Below are 26,262 nucleotides of genomic sequence, written 5' to 3' on the forward strand. Positions count from 1 at the left end.
GCCCCAAAAGACTGTACAAGAACATTCATGACTACACCACCCATAATAGCTACGATCTGGAAACAACCCGAATGCTCACCCACAGAAGGATGGAGAAACACGCGGGGGCCCACCCCCGCAGCAGAACACAGGCCAGCAGTGAGAACCAACCAGGGACTGCTGCCCACCTAGACGGCTCCACAAACATGAGCAGCGGAAGCAGCCAACACAAAAGAGACCATATTGTTTGACTCCGTTTACATGAAGTTCAAAAATAGGCAAACTAATCTATGGTGATAGGAGTTAGGCTACCCCTGGGGAAGAGAGACTGACCAGGAGTATGGCCAGGCACGCAGGCGTGTGCAGGTTGTGCCGGGCCATTGTGCTGTGTCTGTAGGATTTGGGTTCTTTTCTGTATGTACGTCTTACTTCCGTAAAAAGGTGAGTTTGTTTTTTGTTGTTTTTTTTTTTTTTTAATTACAGCTTGCTCATTTATTTATTTATTTATTTATTTATTTATTTATTTATTTATTTATTTCAAGACAGAGTCTGGCTTTGTCACCCATGCTGGAGTACACTGGCGCGATCTCGGCTCACTGCATCCTCCGCCTCCCAAGTTCAAGCAATTCTCCTGTCTCAGCCTCCCACGTAGCTGGGATTAAGGCACCCGCCACCATGCCTGGCTAATTTTTGTATTTTTAGTAGAGACGGAGTTTTATCATGTTGGTCAGGCTGGTCTGGAACTCCTAACCTCGGGTGATTCACCCACCTCGGCCTCCCAAAGTGTTGGGATTACAGGCGTGAGCCACCGAGCCCAGCCACAGCTAATTATTTTTTACATAATTATTAAATATTAATCTGTGTTTATATGTTTAGAAAAATGCCTGGAAGGATGTTCCACAAAATATTGGCTAGAGACGATCTCTGGGTGTTAACATGATCAGGGCTTTTTTTCTTTGTGCAGAGGATTTCTGAGACTTCTCCACGTACACATAAAACAAGTATATTACAGTCTGACGAGCCAGAGCTTTGGGGACGGAGAAGGAGATAGAATGTTTTATCCAGTAACTGATCCGAGGAACTCAGAAACTCAACCTAATCAAGCACGTTGAAAATAAAGGGGAAGATTTGTTAATTGAATGTCATGTTATGTCCTCAGTTATGCTTAATACAAGATAGGCAATTTAGAATTCCCAATTATCCAATTAAAATGCTAATTATCTCGTGCCTTGATAAGGCAGCTCTTAGAGAGAGGGTGAGATGCTCCTGTCTGTCGTGTCTCTTCCTCCTGCTGTGACCGCTGCCGTCTTGGCCGCTGCCCTTGCCTGTGATTGGCGGATCCCCCCCTTCTGGGCGGGGCCTCAGTATCCCAGGCCTCCCCCAGACCCCAGCTCCTGCTTTCCACCAGCTGGCCTGGGGTGCCTTCGCCCAGGACTTGGTGGGCCAGTTGTCCTTGCAGACCTCTTTCTGCTCAGTTCAGGCCTCATGCATGGGTGCGAGGTCAGGGCCCCGGAAGGCGTTAGTCATGGCATCACCCACTGCCAGTGTTTATGGAATTGAAGTTTTTCCCAGCATCTTCTTCAGCCTTCACAGCAAGCCCCGAGGTCAGCACTGTTCCAGCCCCCACCTACTGACAGACTTGAGGTTTCAGAGGCATCCGGGTCAAGACCATATGCTTTGCAGTCGGAGACCCTGCATCACTCGAAGCCTGAACACGGATTCAGTGGGTTTCCTGACCCCAACCCGTCATTGTTCTGAGCTGCAGCATCTTCCTCTGTGCAGTGGGAAAATCCCTGAGCCCCAAAAGGGTTGTTGTCATGCTAAATGCTGCAGTTGACTGTTCAGTTTTTCTTACTGGAGCAGCTACACAACCTGCCTCAAGCATCAGACTGAGTGGGCAGCAGGGCCTGGATTGGATCAGTCTGCCCACCCCTCCCCACAATGCAGTGCCTTGTGGGTCCCCCTTGGCAGGAGCTGAGTAGTCAGGGAGAGTGACCTGGGCGGCAGTGGGGCTCTAGGAGTGTGACTTCACCTGATTGGCCACGTGGAGATGGTCCATACAAGCCCAAGACGCCTGGCCCCATATACCCTGTGACCATGCCAGCTGGCCTTCTGGAAGTCCTGGTAGGAGGGTGTTGCCCCAGGTCAAACCGTCTCTGTCTGTAGACCAGGACTGGGGTGGGAGCAGCGAGAGGAGGGAGTGAGGAGCTCCGGGCAGCAGAGCAAGCTGCTGAAGCCGAGCACCGCAACTGCTGCAGACGGCCTGTGTCTGACGCTGCCGTGTTGGTGCCGGCTACACGGTGATGCTGACCAGCTAGCACCAGTTTTATTAATCATGCATTTCTGCCTTTAGTCCGAGGCTTCAGGTCAGTCCCTTCTTGATAACACTTCACGTGAATGCCTCTTGCTCATTTCAGGCACTTGGAGCCTTAGTGGGTGTTCATTCCTAGCTTTCTCTCTGTTTGTCCTCACGCTGGGGCCTGGGGAAGGGGAGGCATGGGACAGCCCCCCAGTTCACTGCCAAGTCCCTGTGCCTGTTCTTTGGGAGAGCCACAGGGAACAGCGCTAAAGGAGCCAGGACCCGCCTGGGAGTTGGGGCAGAGCCTTGGATAGGTCGCTGGTACCACCCAGGCGGCGATTCCAAGGGTAGGGCTTGGGCGCTTTCGCCTGTGTCTTCTGATGACCCACTTGGTCACCCCAGAAGAAGGGCGTGGAGCAGCTCCCCTCCTTCCATGGGAATTCAAGAAGAATGTAGCACGTGCTTCTGGTTGCATGCAAAAGGAACTATGCCGGGGCTCCACCGGTAGAAACATCCGGTTTTGGCTCCAAGTCCTCCATAGTGGCTGCTCCCACTTTGGGGACCGTAAGACACCCTCTGCTCGGCCCCAGGTGTCTCAGGGCGTTCCTTGCAGGACTGCATGGCCCTTATTCTGAAAAGGATTTTCCTTTAGTAACTGGTGTATCACGTTAATTACACAATTATGGTTATGTATACCCAGAAAATATTGCAGCAATTACCTAAAATAAATGAATGTGAATTATAAGCAACTTAGTGCTGAGACAGCTGTACACAGCATAACTGCTTGGCCCCAAACATCAGGAGGTACTTCTCACCCTCTGTGGCTCTCTCTCTCTTACACGTCCCAGGCCCACCCCGGGAAGGTGGGAACCTTGGGTCAGCTCTGTGAGGGTGAGGGGCAGCCATGAAGGGATGGTGGGCACAGGCGCCCTCTGTCCAGCCAGAAGCCTGTCTGTGCGCATGTGTCCCAGTAGCTGGTGCAGAGGACACACCTCCGCGTTTTCGCTGGTGAACATTCTGGAGACGCTGGGAGTGTGTGGGCCCGGGAAGGACTTCTGTAGAGAACTTGGCTGCCTGGAGGGTGCGGGAGTGGGTGTCCGGGCCGTGGACCTATGCAGATTCTCTTTGGTTTTAAAGGAATAGTCAAGAGGCTGCTTCTCAACGCCTGGCACAGGATGCCCACGACCTCCTCTCCTGCTGCCTGAGGAGGGACTCCCCATTCTCCAGGCTCCCTCCAGGCCTCTGAACAGTGACCGCGATGGCTAGGTCACTGTACACAGAGCTCCTTGGGTGCCAAACACTATTCTGTATACTCCATGTATGTTAAATCATTTGACTGACATAGCAGCCCTGGGAGGGAGGCACCAGTATCATCCCCATTTTACAGATGAGGAAACTGAGGCACGGAGAGGCCATTCAGCTGGCCAGCAGCAGAGCCAAGATTTGCCCTTGAGGTTGGTGTTGAGTCCCAGAAGGCTGGGTAGGTGGGGCCCACAGCAGGGAGCCCAGCACAGGGGCTGGGGTGCGGAACACACTCTCCCCACCTCAGGTTTGTAACCCCATGTCCCGACTACCTGCTTTCCTAAGCCCTCTGCCCAACTGAGGGGGTTTCACTAGCTCTGCCTATTTTTGCTCCCAAGCTCCTGTTCCCGGCCCAGCCTCCCCGCTCCACCTCTTGAGTACCTGAGATCCATTGAGGCCCAGCCGGGGAAAGGGAATGATGTGGCCTGGGCCGCCCCTTACACCGCCTCACTGACCTCTTCGGCACCACCCCACCCGTGCTGGAGGCACATAGCTTGGTCGACACTTGCTGCCAGGCAGCCCTTCCACCGCTGTCTGGGCAGCTGCAGCATTTTTATAGGACTGTGGTCCGTCTTCATGTTAGGTGATAAACTTCTGAGGGCAGGAGCTGGGCCATGTGCCCGGGAGCGCTCCACGGGCTGGATTTGTGGGTCCCAGCGGGAGGCCCAGCGACACGGTCTCTGGGGACCCCATTCCTGCAGATCTGGGTCTGGGAACTTGCTGCTCCTGCCCCATTTGTCATCTCCTGGCACTGACAGATGTGCCTGCCCCCCTGACACTGCAGTAACTCCATCCACCTCATTATTCACCACTCACCTAGATTCCCCCTGGTTGCTTAAGGGCTCTCTCACTTAGGCCTGGATACAAGCCTCTTCTACCCGAGTCTTGCCTGGGAGAAATTTATAGGCGAAGGTGTTAGAGGAATGGCCACATAAGGAAAAACAACGGGGCCCACACGGCAGCCAGGATGTCCTTGCTGGGACTTAGGCAGACCACGGCCTCCTCTCAGCCAATCAGGAAGCCCCCTCCTGCTGCTGGGGAGGAGGTGCACGCTGGGCTTGAGCCTAGCTGGGGTGTGTGCACCACCCCATCCGCCTTCCAGGTGAGCAGGAGGGAACAGGAGCTGTTAGACCCAGCTGGACCCGGGCTGCATGGGCTGCACGTGTGAGTCACAAATTTATGGACGGAGCCTGCGGAGATGGTTGCAGAGGGGCGGTGGCACTCCTGCCTGTCTTGCTGGCTGCTGCCCTCTGCTGGAGAGCCTGTTCCGGGTGTTAATTATTTTGGGTGGGTAGTAGCTAGCGTGCTCCAGGGATGAGTTGGCTGGACCCCTCCTGCCTCGCACTTGGAGGAGTTGTGATGCTGCCGCTGCCATGGCATGTCGGCCATCCGTGGAACAGGCTGTCAGCCTGTCCTCGTAGCCCACACTTGGTCCTGGTCAAACCAGCACCACTCGCCGAGCTCTGGCCCAGCTGTGCGGGGGCCGCACGTTGCCTCCGCATGAAGCATGAGCCGCGGTTTGGAGCGTCCACCCCTCAGCGTGCACCCCTTGAAGATTAAAACTGTGCCGGGCTCACATGTATCCACAGGCCCCTGTGCCGCCACATCTGCCCAGAACTTGGGTGCCCTTGTGCGTCCACACCCCAAGCCCAAAGTCTGCAGAAAGCGTGGGCTCGTTTTGCCCACCAGTTATTGCCACCAAAGCACCAGTGTGTCCTCAAGTTGTGTCAGAAAAGGTCATTTAAAACAAAATTCAGGGCTGAAGTCCAGTGTGAAGCATTTCAGCCTCTTACAGGCTAGCGTGAATATCCAGCATGTGGTGCTCCTCCTCTTTCCAGCTCCTTCGTGTGGAATAGTGTGTGGAGTTGTCAACGTGGCTGGCAAAGGTGACCAGTGTCGGGCCGCACTTTGCAGGTGAAAACTGGGTCAGCCTTTCTTTAGTTTGATGCTTCTGTGAGCTGTGCCTTCGTGAAAGTACTATTTTTTTCTTAAAAAGCAGCAAAGGCATTCAGAGACAGTTGTCTCCACTGAGTGGGTTATGCAGGGGGAAGCTTGCTGCAGGCGAGAGAGCCAAGTTTCCTCACTGCCTCCCCTTTCTGATTTTTTTTATTGTATTGATTGATTGATTGATTGATTGATTTTTTAAGAGATGGGGTCTCAGTGTGTTGCCCAGGCTGGTCTTGAACTCCCGGCCTCAAGCAGTCCTCCAACCTTGGCCTCCCAAAGTGCTGGGATGACAAGTGTGAGCCACTGTGCCCAGCCTGCCTCTCCTTTGTTGTAGAATATGTGAGTTCCTCTGTACATGCAGGTGGCGTCTCTGTCCCTCTGCCTGTCTTTTCTGAAGCCAGCCAGTCCCAGTGCAGCCCGTGGTTGTCTGCAGGTCACTTGTCCCACAGAGGCCCTCTGTCCCCATCACATCGAGAATGACCATGTGACCCCCGAGCTTCACTTCTGTCGGTGCAGGACCCCGTCTCCCAGAGCCAAGGGAGCATCCCTGTTCGACGGCGTCGGTCAGGCCTCTTCTTGGGCTGTCTGGGAGGGCGCCACAGAGGTGTGCAGTGGCTTCTGAGGCCGCCTCTCTGGCCTGACACACAGGGCTTGCCACATGGGGCACTGGCCTTGCCCACCTTGGTAGGAACGTGCCTGGACTGTGGCGAAACTCAGCGCTGAGACTCCCAGGAGGTGGAAGCGGCCTCCTGAGCGCTTGCACCACCAATTCTGGGGGCTGGGGGCGGCTGAGGAGGGGAGCATGTGGCTTCCTTGCCTCCCTGGCAGTTCCTGAAATCCTTTATTTTCAGGAAATATTTCACTCACAGATACCCAATTATCCTGTGAGGTTTGGAAGGCAAGTCTGAAAGCCGATTGAATCTACCACAGCCATTCCTGCATAACAACTGCTTAATACCCAATCATGACAATTATACGTAATTTGTGTTGACAGTGCCTAGAAGACGAAACTCCCCCGTATGGACGTTCTCTAAGGCAGGACTGGAATGTGCAGGGCAGGACCGCCACGTGGCGTGCCCTCGGGCGGCCGCAGTGACTGCCCTGGTTGGGGGTGGGCAGGTGGGGGCCACCTGGGCCTACCTCACCTGGTGGCAGGTGGACCAGCTGTGGTCTGGCAGGAAAGCTATTGCGGAGGCCTCAGGGAGGGGGTGAGGGCAGCTCCCCACCACCACACCCCTCACCAGCTGGGTTCTGCAGAGAAAGACCAGGGCAGAATGACTCAGTCCCTTGGAGCTCAAAGACCCATGCAGCGACTGTGCTACCATCCGCCGTCCTGGAGGCCTCCCCGGTGCTGGCTCTGGGCTCAGTCTGGGGACCGGGGCTTGTCTTTCTCTCCAGACTTGGCTGTGGCCCCACCTGCTCAGGGTGGGAGCTTGTGGAGGGGGCCCAGCGAGCATGTGGCTTGTTCCAAGGAGGGAGAAGCAGGATGTGTGCCCCAGGCCTTGCCTCTCCCACATCGCTGAGGACCACCCTGCTCTGCCCCACCTGCAGGAGGCCTGTCCCTCACCCCTTCTGCCCACAGCTCCTGTGCCCTCTCCCCGGGTGAGCACAGGCCGTGCATCCAGCCCCTCCTGGCAGGGTGGGTGGTGGCCACTGGGCACAGAGTCCTAGTGAATCACTTCCTCCAACTCTGCAGAAATGTGTGACCTCTGCCCCAGCCCGGCTTCCCCCAGGGCCCAGGCTCCGGAAGTCCCATCTGTCCTGATGTGCCTGGGAAGCCACTCGCCATGGCAGGGGAGGCTGGCGAGCTCCTCCGGCACATGGCTGCACCCTGCTGGGCCCCCAGCTTCCCCGTCACTCCACACTGGCCTCAGATTCTGCAGCCTGTGACTGACCCCCAGGCTGTAAGCCTCACAGACTCACACTGAGAGTTTGGACCATTTTGGGGCCACAGCAGGGGAGGACATGGGCCGAGGGCCTTCTCTTGGGGTTCATGGGGCTTGTGGAGTGGGGTATACCTGCTCTAATGTCCCCACCCTAACGCATCTCTCCCCCTGCAGCCTCTTCGAGCACTACTGCTACTCCCGGGGCGGCATGCGCCACAGCTCCTACACCTGCATCTGCGGCAGGTAAGTGGGGCACCCTGGCTCCCCTGGGGGTGACCAGTGGGAGGAGGTAGGGCAGTTAGTGAGTGGGGGGCTCCACCATCCCCCAGCTCAGCCACACTTGCTCACTCACACGCCCACACCAGTGCCTGGCCCAAGCTTGGAAGTCGCTCCTCGCTCCCAAGACTCCAGGAGCTGAGATGACCTCTGCCTGCAGGGCCTGGCACTGGGTGAAGGAGGGAGCATGGCTTGCCCATTGCAGAGAGGCTGCTTGGCATCCCCTCCCTCCTGTCCCCAGCTGGTCAGCACAGCAGCTAAGCACAGGAAGGCCGCTCCTCCACACGGGCACACATAGACCGTGTGGGGACCGGGCTGTGAGCTCAGGCTGGGCAGCTTCTGTGTGCGGCAGGGGTGGCGTGTGGAAGGGTCAGTGCAGAAAGTGGTGGCAGTGTGTCCGTGTGTGGGTGTGGCTGCATGGGGACCAGTGCTGCTATATGTGGGTGTGCATGTCACTGTTGGTGTGCCTGCTCATGGCACATGGTGGCGAGGGGCAGAGCTCTGTGTGGGTGTGTGTGTGTGCTTGGGTGTGTGCCATCAACACATGGCTGGGTGTGCTTGGAGGCACACACATGGTAGAAATGACCGTGATACGGGATCACTGCCATGCTGTCCGGGCCGTGCACAGCAGCGTGTGTCCCTTTGGGTGTGTCTGCCCCCACATGCATCCTGGCTGTGGGCGTGGACCCCTCATCTCCTGGGCTCTCCCAGCCAATCTCGCTGCTCTCTGCCCGGGCTCTGCCCCTCGAGTCTGGCCCCTGCCCCGCCAGGATGGAGCCGGGCAGCTCTGCCAGTGTGCACGTCCCTGGCACATGAATAATACATGTGAACATCTCAGTCCTTGGAAATGTTCTCCTCTGGTGGATGGAGAGAAAATCATTATTTCTACTTTTATGATTCCCGAGGCTTCTGAGCAGGGCCATAAATATTACACCCAGGTGGGATTTTTTTCCCCCACTTTGGACAGACTTAAGTCCTTTTTTTCTTAAAGGCATCGCTCATTAGGGAAGCCACCTCGGGCAGAGGAGCGAGGAGCCTCTTGGTTTCCTGTCTCTGCAGCCCAGTCAGGATGCCAGGGCGGCTCCAGGACGGCCGGGTCCCTTTCCACAGGCCCTCTCCCCTTTGGCTACCAGGAAAGGAGGGCTTCCGTAGGGCCCTTCTTCAGGCCCAGGAACTGCTGTTTCTCCCTTTTTGCTCTTTTTTAAATTTAAAGACAGGGTCTCCCTCTTTTGCCCAGGCTGGAGTGCGGTGGCATGATCATAGCTCACTGCAGCCTCCACTTCCCAGGCTCAGGTGATCCTCCTAGCTCAGCCTCCTGAGTCGCTGGGATTACAGGTGTGAGCCACCACACCCGGCTAATTTTTTTGCATTTTCTGTAGAGGTGGGGTTTCGCCATGTCGCCCAGGCTGGTCTCAAACTCGTGGGCTCAAATGATCCACCCGTCTTGACCTCCCAAAGTACCGGAATGACAGGTGTGAGCCACCACACCCAGCCCATTGCTAAGCTTTACGTGTGCTCCACGTGATGCCCACATCCCAGCCCAGAGGGCAGCTGCCTAACCACGCTTTCAGCCGGGAGGCTCTGCCACAGACTGAGGCTGGTTGCCAGCCATGTGGCTACGGGGTGACAGGGCCACCATGTCCCCCAGCCTCCCTTCTGGCTGTGGACCTGGTCCAGCCATGCCTGGGCCTCTGCTGGAGGTAGGGACAGTGCTGCCCATGGGCAGGGGGTTGGGCATCCATCCCCTCCTCCAGAGCCTGCTGCATAAGAATGGGCTTTGATCACCCTCCCCTGGCTCTTTGCAGTGGTGAGAACTCAGCCGTGCTTCACTACGGACATGCTGGGGCCCCCAACGACCGAACGATCCAGAATGGGGACATGTGGTAAGTAGGGCCACTGGCCCTGGCTCTGTGTGTGAACAGCCAGGCCAAGGTTGGACTCAGCTTCAAGATGGACCAGAAGCCTCTGGGTCCCTGTCCTGAGAGGGCTGACCACAGCAAGTCCCTGGGCCTCTTGGCCCAGATTTCTCTGCCAAGGCCATCGGGCTGCGTGGTGCCTTCTCCAGGGCCAAAAGCGTTCACCACCTCAGGGAGCACTGAGAGAGAGGGCGCAGGAGAGGGGCCCCCCACCGATGGTTTCCTGTGGGCCCTGGGATTGTGGGCTCTCTGAGGGTGCCTGAACCATCCCCAGCCTCTGCCCAGGCTGTCCTCTCTGTTTAGGGGACATCACGCTCACATCTTTATGTCTTGGTCTGGAGCTGGGAAGACCCCCGGGAACCTCCCACGCTCTGAAACCTGCCATCCTCCTGCCGCGGGAGCCCATGGCCTGTGCGGCCCTGCATTCAGCAAGTCGGCGGTGCTGACCTGCGGCTGTGTACAGGGCTTTCCTGAGCACAATTTGCTGTGCTCACAGCTCTTCACAGAAGCCATGACAGAGATGTGGGCAGGCCCTGTGGCCTCCCCTCCTTGGGTAGGCTCTTCTCTCACTGGAGGACTTGCAGTCCTACCCACAGCCCCTCAGTGTTCAGGACAGAGCAGCTGGGCTGCCCCAGGGCAGGGAAGGGGTATGTGAGTACCTGTAGCCTGGCCCCTGCTCAGTCCCTCCATGTTCTTTGCCTGTCCCCTGCACGTCCAGATGTCAACCAGGGCCAGCCTAGGCAATGCAGAGCTCCTGAGAGCTGCCCCAATGCTGGGACCGTGGCTCTGTCTTGGCCATGGTCCTGGTCCCACGCAGGCCCTGTCTTGGTCTCCAGACATTTCACCGTAGTCTCTGACCAGCAGAGGAGGTGCCTCGTCCCTCCCGGTTCTTTGGTGCCCTTTCTTCTATGGCGGATGCACCTGAACAAGCCTCCCGCAAAGCCCTCTGCCCCCCAGCAGTGTGGTGTGTCCTCTCAGGACTGCGTCGTGCCCAGCTGGGCTGCCTCCGCCTCCCCATCAAGGAGCCATCCCAGTGTGCCAGCTCCTTCAGCAGGAGTTCCTGCGATGGCTGCTTACGGGCCTGGATCCCGCCTCGCCCTACGGCAGGTAGTGGTGGGAGCCCATCCCCAAGAATCCCCAGACATGCCCACTGAAGGACAGGAACGTACATGCCCAGACCTACGGACAGACAACCAGCTGCCCAGAGAGCCACCGAGCGTTGAACTGTCAGGGCCGAGTATTTGTGGGAACACACTGAGTCTCGGGGTCCTCCCTGCCCTTGGGCCCATGGCCTGCTGAGACTGCCCGAGCTCCCTGCTCACCCAGGTCCATAACTGATGAGCTGTTCCAGCTCGGGCCACGCTGACAGGAGCCCAGCTCGCCCTTGGGTGGGGCCAGCACATGCCACAGCAGTAGGGCTGTGTTAGGAACACGGCAGGTTGAGGGGGCAAACGGAGGCAGGCCAGTGGAACTGCTGCCCACTGCGCGCTGGGTCTCAGTGGACTCCCTGGCCTGCCTGACAGCACTGGCTCCATGGATCCTGGTTCAGTCTGGCACCACAGTGAGCCCCACAAACAGTGGGGCTGGGCACCCACCATGCTTGGGGCTGGGAGGGTCAAAGCAGAGCTCAGCTCTCCTCCTACACGTAGCCTGGGGCCCCAAGGTGACCGTGCCCTCCCTCTGCGTCTCTGTGGATTTTTTCACCCGCTCCTCACCCTGATCCTGCAATGTAGGCACCTCGCCCCATGTGTGGGCCAAGGAACTCAGACACAAGGAGGGCACCAGGCCCAGTTGAGGCCAGAGGCACTTAGGGAAGGAACTGGGAAACTCAGACTTGGCTCAGCAGGGGACTAGAGCAGGAGAGGGTGGCAGCCCTGCCCCCATACCGTGGACCCACCAGTGGCTCCAGAGACCACCTGCCCTCCTCCTGAAACTTTTCTTTTTAAGACACAGTGTTGCTCTGTCTCCCAGGCTAGAGTGCGGTGGCACAGTCATAGCTCATTGCAGCCTCGAACTCCTGAGCTCAAGTGATCCTCCCACCTCAGCCTCCCAAGTAGCTGAGACTACAGGTGCAAGCCACCATGCCCAGTGAATTTTTTTATTTTTAATATTAAAAAGACAGGGTCTCACCATGTTGCTCAGGCTGGTCTGGAATTCCTGGGCTTAAGTGATCCTCTTGCCTCGGCCTCCCAAAAGTGTAGGGATTACAGATGTGAGCCACGGTGCCCAGCCCTGAAACCTTTTCCGACGCTCTTTAACCCTGTAGCCCATTCTGGCTGGGCCAGGAGGACAGGACATGGGAACCCAGTCTCAGGGCAGAGGCAGGCACCCAGCCACACCAGTGGGTCCCCACAGCCCAGGAGGCACTTCTGGGTGGCTGGAGAGCCCTGTGCCAGAGCCACGTGGCCATGAGCTTTTCTCCTCTGTGGGCTCAGCACACCCCAGAGGAAGTGGCTGCTCCTTTATGACCCTCTTTATCTGCCCCAGAGAGGGTCCTCACCCTGTGAGAGGCTAATCCCAGGCGCTGTGGCCTCGGCCCTCTGGGACAGCACATGGCACCTGCATCTCCCGGCTGCAGCTGTAAAGGCAGGAGTGATCCGAGGATGTGAATGCCAAGTCCAAATTGGTGATTTGATTTTTCTAGTGCTGACTTTGAAATGTAGCCAGTAGAATAATTATGAGTTTATTGTAGTCAATTTATTATGCAGCATTTAGAACAACATGTTTTGTTGATTACTGCTACTGCCAGATTGCTGGCGGCATTTATAATCCATTGTTGTATTGAAATTGATCTGCCAAGCGCCTACTGCGTTCGGTAAATAAGAAATCACTCTGTTATCCCAACATAAAAGCCACGATACTTCATCCTAAGGTATGAAACTAAAGCATGAGCCCAGCATAGAATTCCCCCTGAAGCCGAGCGCCTCCCAGAGCAGCGCACCTGCTGCAGTGGCCTGCTCTAGGTTTTAGTCCTTTGACTGGGTGAAGATACCCCAGAGATATTTTAGCTTCTAGGAATGGGATTTTGCAGGGAATCAGAGCCAGTCCAGGGCAGCCAGATTATACAGCTGTACTGGAGAAGGGTTGGGGATACTAAGGGGAGACCAGCCTTTTCCAATCCTCTCTCCACAGTCCCAGATACGAGCACTCCCCCAGCACTCACGCACATGGATACACACACAGGATGCTGACCGAGGCCGTGCTGCGTGGCAGTGATCACGGGGCAAGCCCCTGCCTCCCTGTCTCGCAGGGGCCACCTAGCACAGCGTGGGCCCTCTTCGGGCGAGAGCGGCAGCCCCGGTGTCCTCACTGAGCTGGGCAGGCCAGGCCCTGATGCCCACTTCCAGCAGCTGCTTCTGCAGCACAGGCTGGAGGTGCGAGCCATAGGCAGAGCTCGGACCAGGCCTGGTTTATTCTCAGACACCTCCCATCCCGTGGCTGTCCTGTTCTGTGTCTTCAGCCCAAAAGTGTCCTCCATGATGTGTGTGCCAAGTGGGGTTTGGGGTTGGCTAGGCCCCCCTCCCACTCCTCCATCCTTTACCCTTCCAGCAGCTTCCCTGGAGCTAGGCTGAGTCCACTGTTGGCCACAGTCATGGCCCGAGAGGGCCTGTGATCCAGACACCCTGGTTTTTCCTTCAGGTCAGGCTTGTCAGCCAAGGACTGAGACAGACATCCTGAGGGCCGTCCCTTACCCCCAGCCAGCCACCCCCGGGCCCCTTCACACTTCTCTGGGCGGGATCCGCCCCACCCGCTCGCATGCAGGCAGGGGTGAGGGGTGGGACTTTGTGGTGGCTGCACATCCTCTCGGCCTGGTTCAGAGCCAAGCGGCCCTATGTGGGGCCTGTAGCCACCAAGCCTCTGGGGGTTTTGCTGTTGTTCTCAGAGCCTTTTCCTGCTGCGACCCTGGGGTTCACCATGAACCCCATCTCCAAGTCACCGTATCAGAGGGGCCATTCGCTGCTTTTTGTTTTCCTTTTTAAAGCACCCGGGCAGACTTTCAAGAACAGGGTTACAAAAGCGCAGCACGCCTGCTAGTTAACTTTCTGCACGGTCACACAGAGCGAGGCGCCTGAGGTCACTGAGGCGTTTCCTAAGTGGGAGGCCCCAGAAGACCCCTCCCCACTCAGTCCAGCCCCTAGCAGGTTTGTGTGAGCACAGAGGTGACCAGGACTCATCCCCCTGCTCCTCCTGGTCATCTTCTGAGCCCCTGTGTGCTGCCCCTTCCTTCCACAAACAGCCTGGGCTGTGGGCACCAGAGCCACTGCAGGCCAGCACGCTTTGCAGCTGGGGCAGGGGGCGCATGGTCCGTGATTCCGGGAAGCAGTGCGTCCAGGGAGGGCCCACCTCTCGCAGCACTCCAGGCCTGAGGCCTCCCCAGGTCCCCGGCAGGCTCACCCCACAGGGCAGAGGTGGAGGGCTCTGGTTGGGAAAGCAGCTGGGACACTCCTCCTGCCTCCCTCACTTCTCAGGTGGTGTGGGTTGGGGGACGGGTCTTAACCTACTGTGGCCCCTCGCAGAGTTTCTAGAGCACGTGTCCCAGAATGCCCCAGGCCTTGGTTGCCCCAGTCAGGATGCAGCGGGTGGGCAGTGAGCCGGTCCTTCCAGCACTGGCCAGAAGAGGGCAGCATTGTCTCAGGATGGTAGGCCAGGCCTCACCCCTGCTGGATCTGGTCTTCTGTGTTGCTCCTGGGCATGGGGGGTGGGTGGCCAGCCTGGCTAGGCAGAGACACCTGTGCCAGCCCTCACACTCAGCAGCCACCAGGGCCCTCTTCCCCTCCTTCCCTGTCTAGATAATGGCGAGCCCTCACCTCTGCAGGCTGTGGGGTGCCCGCTCACCCAGGACCTCAGCAGCCACCTTGGCCTCACATGGGCCCTGTAGCCTGGGATGCGGCGATCCTACTCACTCCTGCTGTCTACTCAGCCTGCGTCTGTCTGCCACCATCGCGCTGCGGCCCCCACAGGTGGCAAGTTCCTGGGGACCCCCTCGCCCTGCTCCACCTGGGGCCCGGTACCTTGGGGAGCTCCAGAGTACAGTGTTGTCCCCAGGCCTGCTCTCTGCTGCCCGGCCCATCCCAGCCCTCTCCCACCGCCTTCCTATTTCCTCCGAGGGAGGCTTGTTGTCACCAGCCAGCCCTGCCCTGAGCACTCTGCAGTCTTAAAGACATGCTCTTGGGGGCCATAGAATGCCTTCCGGAGGGTCCAGACCCACGGGCGTGGCTGTTCCATTCCATCCCAGTTAGCAGCATGCTCTCCATTCTCACCTGTCCTCACACACGTGGACAGGCCTGGTTATGAGCTGACACCTGCCCACGTGTTTTCAGTTTGTCTCTTGTTTGTGCTTTGTGGCTGCACCCTCAGCTGATGTCATGACCCACAGCTTGAATAGCACTTGTCCAGACGGCCTGGGTGCTCCCAGACATCATGAGACACTGGTCACCAAAAAAAGCAAAATGCAGCATGTGCTGTGCGTGTGACTCTCCCTCCCGCCTGCCAAGGCCACTGCCCTGACGCCCGGGCCTCACCCCACTGTGCTTTCCTGGCAGCTGTCCTTGTGTCTCACCCACCTCTCGGCAAGACACCCCACAGTGCTCTTCTGGGACCCTGGACCCTTGCTGGTGCCGTGCCTCTGTCCACGTCATGTGTAAAATGGCAATGCCAGTTCCCTCCGGATACCCAGGAGGCCCACAGCATGCAGCTGCTCCCGTCACCCACCGCGTGCACCAGGGATTGCTGGCTCTGGGTACCAGAAGCTGCTGCTGTCATGGGCTGGTGGCACGGGCAGCTTTCCTGTATGCCCAGGCCCTGGAGGAGTGGCCATCACACGGGAAGGGAGCAGAGACGCCCAGGAAGGCACTGCAGAGAGGTCCCCTTGGTGGGTTAGGCCATGGCACGAGGAGCCTCAAGGACTCCGAGTGGTGGCCTTTGCCCCTGCTGGCCATGCTTGGAGCTTGGCACTCCACGGAAGGCCTGGCTAGGAGCAGGCAGCCAGCCCATGCACCCTGGAGACCACAGCTCGCCGCCGTGTCTGCAGGGGCCGCCCACTGCAGCAGACGAAGGGAAAAGTGACCCGTACGCCTTCCTTTCTGTCTCACACTGAGGAGAAGCAAGGGCTTCCTGCTGCTCAGAAATCCCCCAGCCTGGCCTGGGACACCGACCAGGGCAGCTGCACGTCGGAGTCTGAAATGCTCCTGCAGGCCCGAATATGAGCGCGTGTAAAATGTTGGATTGAACAGCTAAGAGCTGTGCCACTACTCAGGAGATTCAAATGAAACTGCAAACCAAGTCCAAAGTGACTCTCATATAAACATTGCAGCATTTCCCCCAGAAAACTGTTCCCAAGCCTGCTGTCACTGGCCGACCCATCTTGGAGGCCTTCTGCCTGTGGGCTGGCGGGTCCCTGCCGTGGGGCCCAGGGAGGGTCTGGGTGGGCCAATGGTGGCAGGTAGCCCGGGCCCAGAGCTACCGAGAAGGAGCCAGAAACAGAGCCCTTAGAACACATGTGGGGAGTGAAACGCCAGCACGTTGCCTGGAGATGCGTCCTGTCTCCCAGATGTCTTGTATTATCACAGACTCACTTGGCCAAAGATGGTAGGGTCCCCAGACGGCCAGGAAGGAGGGATCCTGCGTTCCTGTTCTCGATTGAGCCAACGTATGACCGAATTCTCCATTGTCGGTTTGCATTCAGAGGATGGATGAAGTGGACACAGAGGAGCGGGAGGGAGATGATTTATCAAAGCCATGGCTTTCGTCCCTGGATTTCAGAAAAGCTTGCATGTGAATAACTTATGTGTGTAGAAACTCTAGGGGGATTTTTTTTTTTTTTTTTTTTTTTTTTTGGAGTCTCGCCTTGTCGCCCAGGCTGGAGTGCAGTGGAGTGGCACGATCTCGGCTCACTCAAAGCTTTTCAACCTTTTTTTTTTTTTTTTTTTTTTTTTTAAGGCAGAAAAAGATAGGGAACTGAGAGGAGCACGAAAATAGACTTCAGCTCCGTACCGGAGCCTCGCTGGGCGGGATGGAACTGGCTGGTTGGGTGTATACTTCCCTCTCCAGAAAGCGGATCATTTTCAAACAAAAAATGCAGTTACAGTCTTCTACAGGCTAGAAGATAAAGTCAGGCTGGCGGATGATATCCAGGCACCCACCATCCCATGTTCTTTCTGCTTTGCTGGCGAGAGTTTGGGGAACTGGGATCCGAGTCTGGTCTGCACTGGAGAACAGTCTTGTTTTTACACTCCTAGATGATTCCATCGTTTGGGGTATTCTTGTGGGCTTCCTGTTTTTTGTTTTGTTTTGTTTTTTGTGTTTTTTGTGTTTTTTTTTTTTTTTTTTTTGAACAATGCTTCAGTTTCTGCCTTTCCTGTTGTATCAGCACAGTCCGGTAGGACTTTCTCCCCCGGCTGCTGCTGCAGGTCACCTTCTGATGTGGCCCCTCCTAGGAATCCGTGTCCCCCATACTCCTGGCCCTGTCCTCTCTGCCCAGGCTATTCTTGCATGTTGTAAAACCAACAAACCACAATCCATTTTTCTTGGTCGACTCTGGGGAACCTAAATGAAAACGCTTAGCTGTCCCCAGGCAAAACTGGGCTATGGTCCACACGGCTCCACTCCCCACTGCTGGCCCCAAGAGGACACAGAGCTACAGCAGTGGGAGGGTCCCATTTTACAGATGGAAAAACTGAGGCCCTGAAGGCTGAGCGTTGCAGCCAGGATCAAAGAACTCATTGCTGGGCTCCGAGTTGTTTACCCTCCTGACTCAGGGCTTTCCTGGACCCGTGATCCGAGCCTCAGTTTCCCTTCAGTTTAGAGCTTCCATGTGCCCTGCCCTCCCGGCCAGCCATGGGGAAGCCTAGGTCCTGTGCAGGAGTAAACTTCCAGGGAATTGTTGGCCCAAGCAGCCCACTGCATCCAGAGATCCTGTGACTTTGACCTACCCTGAAGCTCCCTGTTGTGCAGGCGGGGCTCCTCCCCAGCCCTGAGAGTCACCTGAGGTGTTATCTGGACCTTTCTGCCCTGTTGACACTGCTTATGAGGTTTTGCAATCAGAAAAGACAGGAGATTAAAAAGTGCCCGGCTGGGGACTTTGGATTTCAGCAAAGCGCCCTGGCCGTGCATTCGAGTTTTTCCTTTAGAAATCTGCCTCCGTGGGGCGGCTGATGCTGCCTGTCCGGCCACGTGGCCCTGCTCCTTGCTCCACATGGGGCCAGGCTCCTCCACCCCCTGGCTCCCTCCCATGGGACAGGACCCCCCACAGGCAGGCACATAGGCAGCTTCTGGAATGTTTGTGGAGCGGCTGTGTTTACCGTGAGAGCTGGGATTTGGGTGAAAGGCCCTCATGATGGAAGCCACGGCTGTGTCCCTGGCCTCAGACTTGTCAGGACTCACGTGGCTACAGATGGACCCCATGGGAAGCCCAGGGTGGAGCTAAAGAGGGGCGGCTGCGCTTGGCCCTCCTGCCTCTGGTTCTGGACCCTGCAGCCGTGGTGGGCTCTGGTCCTAGGGCTGGACCAGCTTCCCCCAGCCAGGGCCGTCACCATCAGCATCATGACTTGGCCATGACCTGTGAAGGGGCTGGTGGGCCCGAGGGTTCCGCTCTGTGTCTGCTGCCTGCAGCCTCCGGAGGTGCCTAGGGGGGACGGGATGGAAAGGGGCACCACCTGTGCCCCTCCGCCCCTCAGCCAGACCCAGCCTTGTCCACCTGGGCTGCTTCCGGGAAGTCCTGGGAGGCAGGTTTGGATCCAGCAGCCTTTCCCACATTCTGTCCCTTACACACCACAGGATGAGTGGGAGGCTGCTGCTCTGCCGTTGCCCAGAGAGGGCCCCGAGGTCCTCTGCACAGCAAGGACAGGCCCTACTCCTCCCGGGCCCTGCTGTGCCAAGGGTCCCTCTCACGGGGCATCCAGAGGGCAGCCCCAGCCACCGTCCTCCTGCCTCAGCAGGCCTCCTGTCATCTATCCCACGCCATCTGTCCCATGCCGTCCTGCCTCTCTGCTGGCCCCCAGGCCCCTCCCATCCTTGACTGCCGGCACCTCTGCCCCATTCTTCATGCCCCCGCCTGCATCCTGCTGGTCTCTGCGGCCGCCGGAGGGTGCCAGGGTGCAGGTGGACAGGATGAGGGGCCCACCTGGCTTCCAGGGGCGTGTGGCCAGCAGGCCCTGGGAAAGCCTTGCTGGACATGAGGCTGTCACTTCCTCCGTCCCACCCCCTTGGGCAGAGGGGTAGTATCGGGCACATCCCTCCAGCTAGGGGGCCCCAGAGCTGCAGCAGAGCTAGAGGCCCCAGCCGCCGACTGAGTTTCCGCCCAATGCTCTGGGTCCCGGAAGAAGCATGTGGTGCAATTCAGGCCCCGAGTTCTAGGCCGTGCATCCCACCCGGGGCCCCTGCCCAGCCCCCTCCTCCTCTTCTTCCCACAAGCCCGGCCTCAGCCTGTGCTCTTTGCTGGGTGCAGGGAGACCCTGGGAGGGCCTGTTGGGGTGTCAGGTGGAGGCCAGGCAGCGGGCGGGGTCCTGGGGCATCTCTGCCTCCTCAGTTCTCCAAGCAAGTCTCCACGGCTGAGCTCTCAGAGGCCAGGCCACAGGGGCAGGGGTCATCTGCATAGGACAGCCCCGCTCCCCACAGCCTTCCCTGCCCAGGCTGAGCCCTGAACCCCTTTTTCCCTGGAAGACACAGGTCTTCCAGGATGGCTTCGCGTTTCTTTGCTGCCCACGCACCCATGGGAGACACCAGGTGGCAGTTCCCCACACCAGTCTCATTGTGAGGGGGAGTAGCCTGTGCTGCGTCCAGGACCCGGGACAGCTGCCCTTGAATCCAGGGCAGGCGGGGAGCGGGAAGGGTAAGAGGGGTGGTGGCGCCCCAGTACTCACCTGCCCTGCCCTCCTATCTCCGCAGCCTGTTCGACATGGGCGGTGAGTATTACTGCTTCGCTTCCGACATCACCTGCTCCTTTCCCGCCAACGGCAAGTTCACTGCAGACCAGAAGGCTGTCTACGAGGCGGTGCTGCGGAGCTGCCGCGCCGTCATGGGTGCCATGAAGCCAGGTGAGCAGCGGGGCGGTGGGGGGAGGCACACCTAGCGTGGTGTTGGGGGCGCTGCTGTGTGGCAGGTGCCTGCAGGAACTGGGCCTGCGTGGCGTGACTTGAATCTCTCCACACTCCGGATGCTTAGTCCCTGAGTTTCCAGTGGTCTCTCCTAGGAAACAGGGCTGACCACCAGGCAGGGACAGACAGAACCGGGAACTGGGGACTCAGGCCAAGGCCCCCCCATCTGGTGGCCTCCACCTGCACATCTCCCCTGGCCGCCAGCTCACCAGCCTGTCTCCTGCTTTGTCCTTAAGCGGTGTCTTCTCCAGGGAGGGCTCAGCCCACTTTGGACGCTGGCATGGGGTCAGAGCAGGTTCAGGTCCCGCCGGTGCTCTGTGGCCTTGGGTGGAAAGCCCTCCTCTGGGTGGCTATGTCCACGTCTGTAAATGGGGAGGCAGCGACTCACGGAGACTGAGTTAAACTGTGTAAAGCACCTGCAAGGCTGCCTGGCCTGTGGCACTGCCCTGCAGGGGTCACAGTCACTACCGTGATGGCCATGTTGAGGCCAGCGTGGGCCCGGTGTTTCTCTCTCCTATCGGCCAGCGTAGGCCAACCTGTTATGTTCCCACCCCTCCCAACCCTGGGCAGCCTGCACAGGCCCCACTGCTACCCCTTGACCTCCCACTGCATGCCATTGATGCCATTGATGTCTGGCAGGGCGGGCAGAGGAGGTCCCCTAGAGGGAAACCAGCATCCTCCCAACAAAGCCAGCTTTCAGGAGTTCCCCCTGGGCGCCTCCCGCTGTCACCATCCCGCTCAGCCAGGCTCCTTCTGAGTGACTCCTGGGTCCTCCATAGCCCTGGCAGGGGTGGAGTCCAGCATCCACAGGATCAAACCCCAGCTTTCTGCTCTGCAACAATAGAAACCGTTTCCCAGCAGTGATGGGAGGTCCTGGCTTGTCACCTTTGCCCGGAGGAGAGAATTGAGGGATGTGGTCTTGTCATATTCTTGCTTCAAGTCTTCCAGGGCTTCAACACAGCCCCTCTGCTGTAGTCCTTGGGTTCCCCAGAACCTGGGCAGGTTCCTATGGGCCCACCACATACTGGCCATCCCCTAGGCCTGGCCCTCTGCAGACACATGGCTCCCACGACTCTGACTGAGATCTGTTTGGCAGACTCCAGCCTGCAGTGCAGAGGAGCTTTCCCTGCCCACACCGGCCCAGGCACAGCTGGCCCCCCAAGGCACTCAGGCTCTGCATCTTTGGTTATGATCTACAGAACAGTCCGCAGCCAATTTGGTCATTTGGTGCTGCCACAAATTCACAGAGGTGGAAAATCAGGACAGAGCTGGGGCCAGGGCCGCAGCAGCCTAGGACAATGGCCCTGCACTCACAGCTGGATCGTCTGGCCAGGGCCCGCCTCAGCACACAGGTTGCAGCCACCTTCTGCAGCCTGGAGTCCCTCCATCTGGGTCATGGTCAGAGATCACCTCATGTTGGCCAAGCCCAGGTCATAGTCCAGCCCCCCAGCTTGCCCCCACCCTCATCCACTGCTTCCCACCCACAACTATACAGACCTCCAGAGAGACAGGCAGGCCCAAGGCAGGCGCCTGTGTAGGGGAGCTCAGGTGTCCTTCAGGAGCCACGTGGGCTCAACGCGGGCAGAGGGGACAGCCCAGTAGAGCAAAGCTGCAGAGTCCAGGATGCAGGCCCCAGACCCAGAGTGCCCCGAGCCCAGCCCCAGCTCTGCTGCCTGCTGGCCAGGTACCTTACTTAAGCCCCAAACAGACCAAGGATAGACCCCTGCTCTCCTAAAGCAGAGTCCGGTGGGCCTGGCCAACTCTGGGCTGTGGCATCTGGTTAGACATGGAGTGCCCTCTGTTAAGGACCCACAGAGAGCTGGCAGCTGCCCAGTGTGCCCTCAGTGTTCAAGGAAAAAGGAGGAAAGAAAGATCTGGAGCCTCCAGAATGTGGCCTCAGAACTCAATGGCTTGGCAATCGACTAAACAGTTCCTATGGCTCCACAGCCCATTGCTGGGATGAGTTGCAGCCTTGATCGCTGGCCCAAGTGCTGCTTCAGAGGGGCCCCCAGCCACCGTTGCTTTCAGAGGAGGCAGACTGTGGGCAAGCCTTTCCAGATGGTGTCCAGTCCAGGCTAGAGAGCCCCTGCCAGAGGCTGAGGAGCCACGGAGAGACGCGGGGGGCGGTGCCAGGCCCCAGCCCCACACCCTCACGCATCCAGCAGGAACAGAGCATGACAAACGCATGAGTGCAAGCAGGTGGACCCCAGATACATCCCAGAAGGAAGACGAGACAGAAAATCCAAAAGTCAATAAGCTTGTGATGGGGCGACAGCGCTGATCGGACTCACTTGGTTTAGCGGCTACCAAGGAAAACAGCATTTTGTGCAGAATTGCTTTGCTTAAAAAGCAGCAGGCCGGGCTGAGTGGCTCACACTTGTAATCCCAGCACTTGGGAGGCAGGCGGATCACTTGAGGTCGGGAGTTGAAGACCAGCATGGGCAACATGGAGAAACCCTGTCTCTACTCAAATTACACCAATGAGCTGGGCGTGATGGCTCACGCCTGTAATCCCAGCTACTCAGGAGGCTGAGGCACGAGAATCGAATCGCTTGAGCCTGGGAGGCGGAGGTGGCAGTGAGCCAAGATCGCACCACTGCACTCCAGCTTGGGTGATGGAGTGAGACCCTGTCTCAAAAAACCAAAAAAAAGGAGCTGCCACCCCTGAATATGAATATACAGGTGTCTCCAGGCAGATGGGTGGTGAGGACAGAAGAGCGCCAGACGGCGTGGCCAGCGGGCCCTTGTGGGTAAAAGGAAGAGGGAGTGACAGCGTGAATTCCCGTGCGCCTGTGAGAACCACAAAGGAGGTGCAGGAAGGGACGGGGCAGAGTGCTCGCTGTATCCCTTCTTCTTCTTTCTGACTCTTCGGCCATAGGAAGCATCCCCCGTTAGCTGTCAAATCCAGCCTCCACGAAGCAGTTGCCCGAGGGGCGCCACTCCTCCTTCCCTCACTCTGGGCATGAGAATTTCTTGCTCAGTTTTGAATACCAGTAGTCACTTGAATGAATGATCAGTGTTTCAGATCCAGCAGGAGGATTTGGCAGGTGAGCTTGGCCTGCAGTGTATTCACCTGGTACCTGTGAGCACACTCCTCTACCCTCCGCGGAGGGCCCTCCGCCAGGCACAGCCTCTCAGGTGGACCGGAGTCTCTCAGACACCCTCCACGTACAGGGCTGGCCTCCCACTCTGTAGCCGTGCCAAGGTGGGCTGTGTCATTGCAGACTGTGTCACCATCACATCAAGTAGTAGTGTCAGACATCCACGAGCAGTTGTGAAATCCAGATGTCCAGGAAGTCAGAGCCCCAGGCTGCAAGGGGCTGAGGCTCCCAGTGGTGAAGCAGAGGTGTGAGGGGCAGGGGCCCACCGAGCCCAGCAACCCTGGACACCCAAGCATCAGGCTGATGAGCTCAGCATGGTCAGCGGGCAGTGCTGGGCCCATCAGGGAGCCAGAGGCAGCACCAGGCCGCGGGGAGCAGGACGGCGGATTGACACAGCACGGGGGGGCCGAGGCCCGGGGGGTGTTTGGTGGGAAAGCCATTGTCTTCCCCCTCGGTCCTGTGCCGAGACCGGGGATGGCCCCGCCCTGGCTGGCCTCACCTGCAGGAATGCCTGCTGCGGCCTGGGCAGGACCTGGATGACATCGCCACAGCTGGCATCCTGGCCAGCTCAGTGGCCCAACTCAGCAGCCCCACGTCTGTCCAGAAAGTGGCCAGGCGCGTGGGCAAGTCCCCAAGCCCCACGTGGCACTGAGAAAGGCCTGAGCTCGGTCTCCCGTCCCGTGGTGCTGCCTGATTCATGCTGACTCTTGGGGCAGGCACAGGCCTCAGGCCTGGCAGGGGTGTCTGGGCCACCAGGCCAAGCCCAGCTAGGCTCGTCTCAGACCATGGGAGGCAGGTCCTCGCCCAGCTCCACTCCCGCCCACCACTGGGCTTCACTGCCCAGACCCAGCCTAGGGTCTGGAGGATCCCTGTGTAAGGGAATGGAGCAGATCCCCAGCAGGCACCCCCACACCTACCACCCGCACTGAGCTGTGTGACACTGATGTCCCCCAAGGGCAGAGTCGGACTCCATCTGGATCACACACAGTGATGGCCCGTGGGGCAGGCCCTGGGCCCACAGAGCTGCCCTCCGGATGGGGCAGGTCACCTCCCGTAGCATCAAGGAGGCCGTGACCAGGTCAGCCCCCTGCCCCGTCCCGGCGGAAATGCCCTGGGTTTGTGGGTTCAATTCCTGGGCCAAGACAAACACCCCACCGAGACTGCCCGACTGCATCCTGTGACCTTCCAGGGAGAGTAAATAAAGCAGGAAACCCCATAGCTAAGCCCAAAGGAGAGGCAGGAAAGAACGATCAGGACGCTGGGGAGTTGAGGAATGCAGGCCTTGGCCCCCGATCCTAGGGCCGGAGGGGGAGCATTCCTCACTGTCACTCACAGTCAGTGAAGAAGGAGGCTGCACTCGCTCAGACCGGAACACTACCCAGCTGCTGGGAGTCCATAGGCGAGTGGCAGGCCAGGCCCGGCAGCTGCAGGACCTTGGGGAGTGCCATGCACGGGAGGCTGGATGGGATCCAAACTCAGCGCGCCTCCTATGTTGGGGCAGGCTGCTCTCCCCATGCAGACCCCTGCATGCATGGTGAGGGGAACAGGGGGAAGCACTGCTAGGACGGATGGGTGAGCCCGGCAGGGTGGCCCTGAGCGAGGGTCTGCATTGGCACAGCCACAGCAGGAATGCTGTACCTAGAAGCAGCACAGCTGTCCCCATCCCATGGGCTCAGTCCCTGCAGCCACCCTGGAGCTCCAGAGGACCCCAGCACTGAGGGCCCCACACCCTCTGCCTGTAAGACTCCTGCAGCCTCACCTCCCAGCCCCTACCCAGCTCCCTCTCCTCCTCGCCCACCTGCCCTCCTTGGCTTCCCCGCCTTCCTCTCCTCTTTCCCGTGCTCACCCAGGAGCTTCTTGTGCCCCTGTCACTGGGGGCCCAGCTCCTATCAACCTGGAACAGCAGTGGTGGCCCACGATTGTGTTTCGTCCCCCACTCCTGGCTCTGTCCCTGCCCTCAGGGTCCTGGCCACTTGTGACTGACGGGGTGCTGCTGATGTCAGAGGAGGGGAAAGAAGTGACAGGAAGTGCCCCCGCCTGCAAAACAGGCCTGACAGGGTGAGAGGGGGACACTGAGGCATGGGGTGACCAGGTGACTGGCAGGGACCCAGCAGCACTGGCCCCGGCCCACCTGGCATATGTCTCCTGTGGCCCCGTGGTCAGGGGCACCTCTACCAGCTTTGCTCCCCTCCCAGCCAGCGCCAGGGGCAGGGGCCCAGCCGCTAGACTTCCGGTCAGGCCTCATCCTCCGAGACGGCATAGAGTGCAGGGCTCAGGCAGACAGGCATGGCAGCCACGTGCCACCCCAGCCACAGATACCCTCTGTGGCAGGCGCCAGGACGGGGAGGGCTGTCTTCAGTGTGGGCACCATGTCCACCCCTCCTGCCGGCCACAACGGTGAGCCAGTTCCCTGGCCTCTTCTTACTCCTTGGGGCACTCTGCCAGGGCGTGGGGGAGGAGACTCAAGGAGCAGCCTGGGCCAACACAGCACCCGCTCTCGCACAGGGCGCGCGGGCCCCCAGAAGTTCTGGCAGCAGACTGGGTTCTACCCACATCCCATGCAGGGTGGGGTGAGCTGGAAGTCCTCAGCCCCATGCCAGCTCAGCCAGCCCTCAGGGCCTGCCCTGGGACCCCGGCCAGAGCCTGCTGTCCTGCACCCCCAGAGCCTGGCTCACTCCCATCCATCCCGAGGGCCGTGTTCCACAAATGAAGCGCGCTCTTTGTCTGGAAGCAGCTCTGAGGACGCTGCCTTTGTAGCTGGGTCAGGCCCCGGAGCCCCTGGGGCTGTCACACTCCGGGTAGGAGGCCTCGGGGCTGTGATGGATGCTTTGAGGCTCCAAGGAGCTGGCCTGGGCCCTAGGCCCAGCAGGAGCGGGTGCTGCCTGGGGAGACCAAGTGGACTCAGAAGACCACCCAGGGGCCGCTCTGGCCACACTTGGGGACTGGGCGGCGGGAGCAGCGGGGCTTGTTCCTCTGAGCCCTGTCATTTCACGGGGCCATGATGGGACACTAACCTAGAGGCTGCCCTGCCCATTCTAGGGTCTGAGTACACAGAGGAGTGGGGGATGGGGCACAACACTGGCTGCAAGAGAGCCATGAGGGAGGCTGGGGCTCCCCTCGTTCCAGGAGTTTACCAAGCACCTGCTGCATGCCAGGCAGACAGCAGGGTACGGGCACCGCCCTTGCAAGGCCCAGAGGTCATAACCAGGCCCAGCTGTGCTGTGTGTGCCATGAACTCTCAAAGCACAGGAAGGGGCAATCAGAGTGGGCTTCCTGGAGGAGGAGCCTCAACACAGGCCCACCGGAGGAATAGGAGCACGTCTGGGAAAAGGGGCTCGGAGGAGGTGGCCCCAGCTAAGGAAACAGCAGGTGGGGAGGGCCAGTTCTTGGGACCCATGGCCTTGGTCTGGCTGCCCCTCCCAGGAGTGGGTGAGGGAGAGGCTGGAGACCAGGCCAGGCTGA

The 26,262-nt window shown here is 58.9% G+C and overlaps 1 protein-coding gene across 1 annotated transcript in view; it reads left to right on the top strand.

Moving 5' to 3' along the window:
- Window positions 1-26,262, top strand: part of LOC105550367 (xaa-Pro dipeptidase-like) — a 128,948-nt gene that overhangs the window by 95,012 nt on the left and 7,674 nt on the right. Inside the window, exons 9-12 of the mRNA XM_011995274.1 lie at window positions 7,588-7,656; window positions 9,495-9,572; window positions 19,491-19,639; window positions 25,132-25,197. Of these exons, the coding sequence (XP_011850664.1) occupies window positions 7,588-7,656; window positions 9,495-9,572; window positions 19,491-19,639; window positions 25,132-25,197 (362 nt within the window). The remainder of the gene's footprint in view (window positions 1-7,587; window positions 7,657-9,494; window positions 9,573-19,490; window positions 19,640-25,131; window positions 25,198-26,262) is intronic.

The sequence above is a fragment of the Mandrillus leucophaeus genome, unplaced genomic scaffold (genome assembly GCF_000951045.1).
Source record: "Mandrillus leucophaeus isolate KB7577 unplaced genomic scaffold, Mleu.le_1.0 Scaffold48, whole genome shotgun sequence".
Taxonomy (NCBI): Eukaryota; Metazoa; Chordata; class Mammalia; order Primates; family Cercopithecidae; genus Mandrillus; species Mandrillus leucophaeus.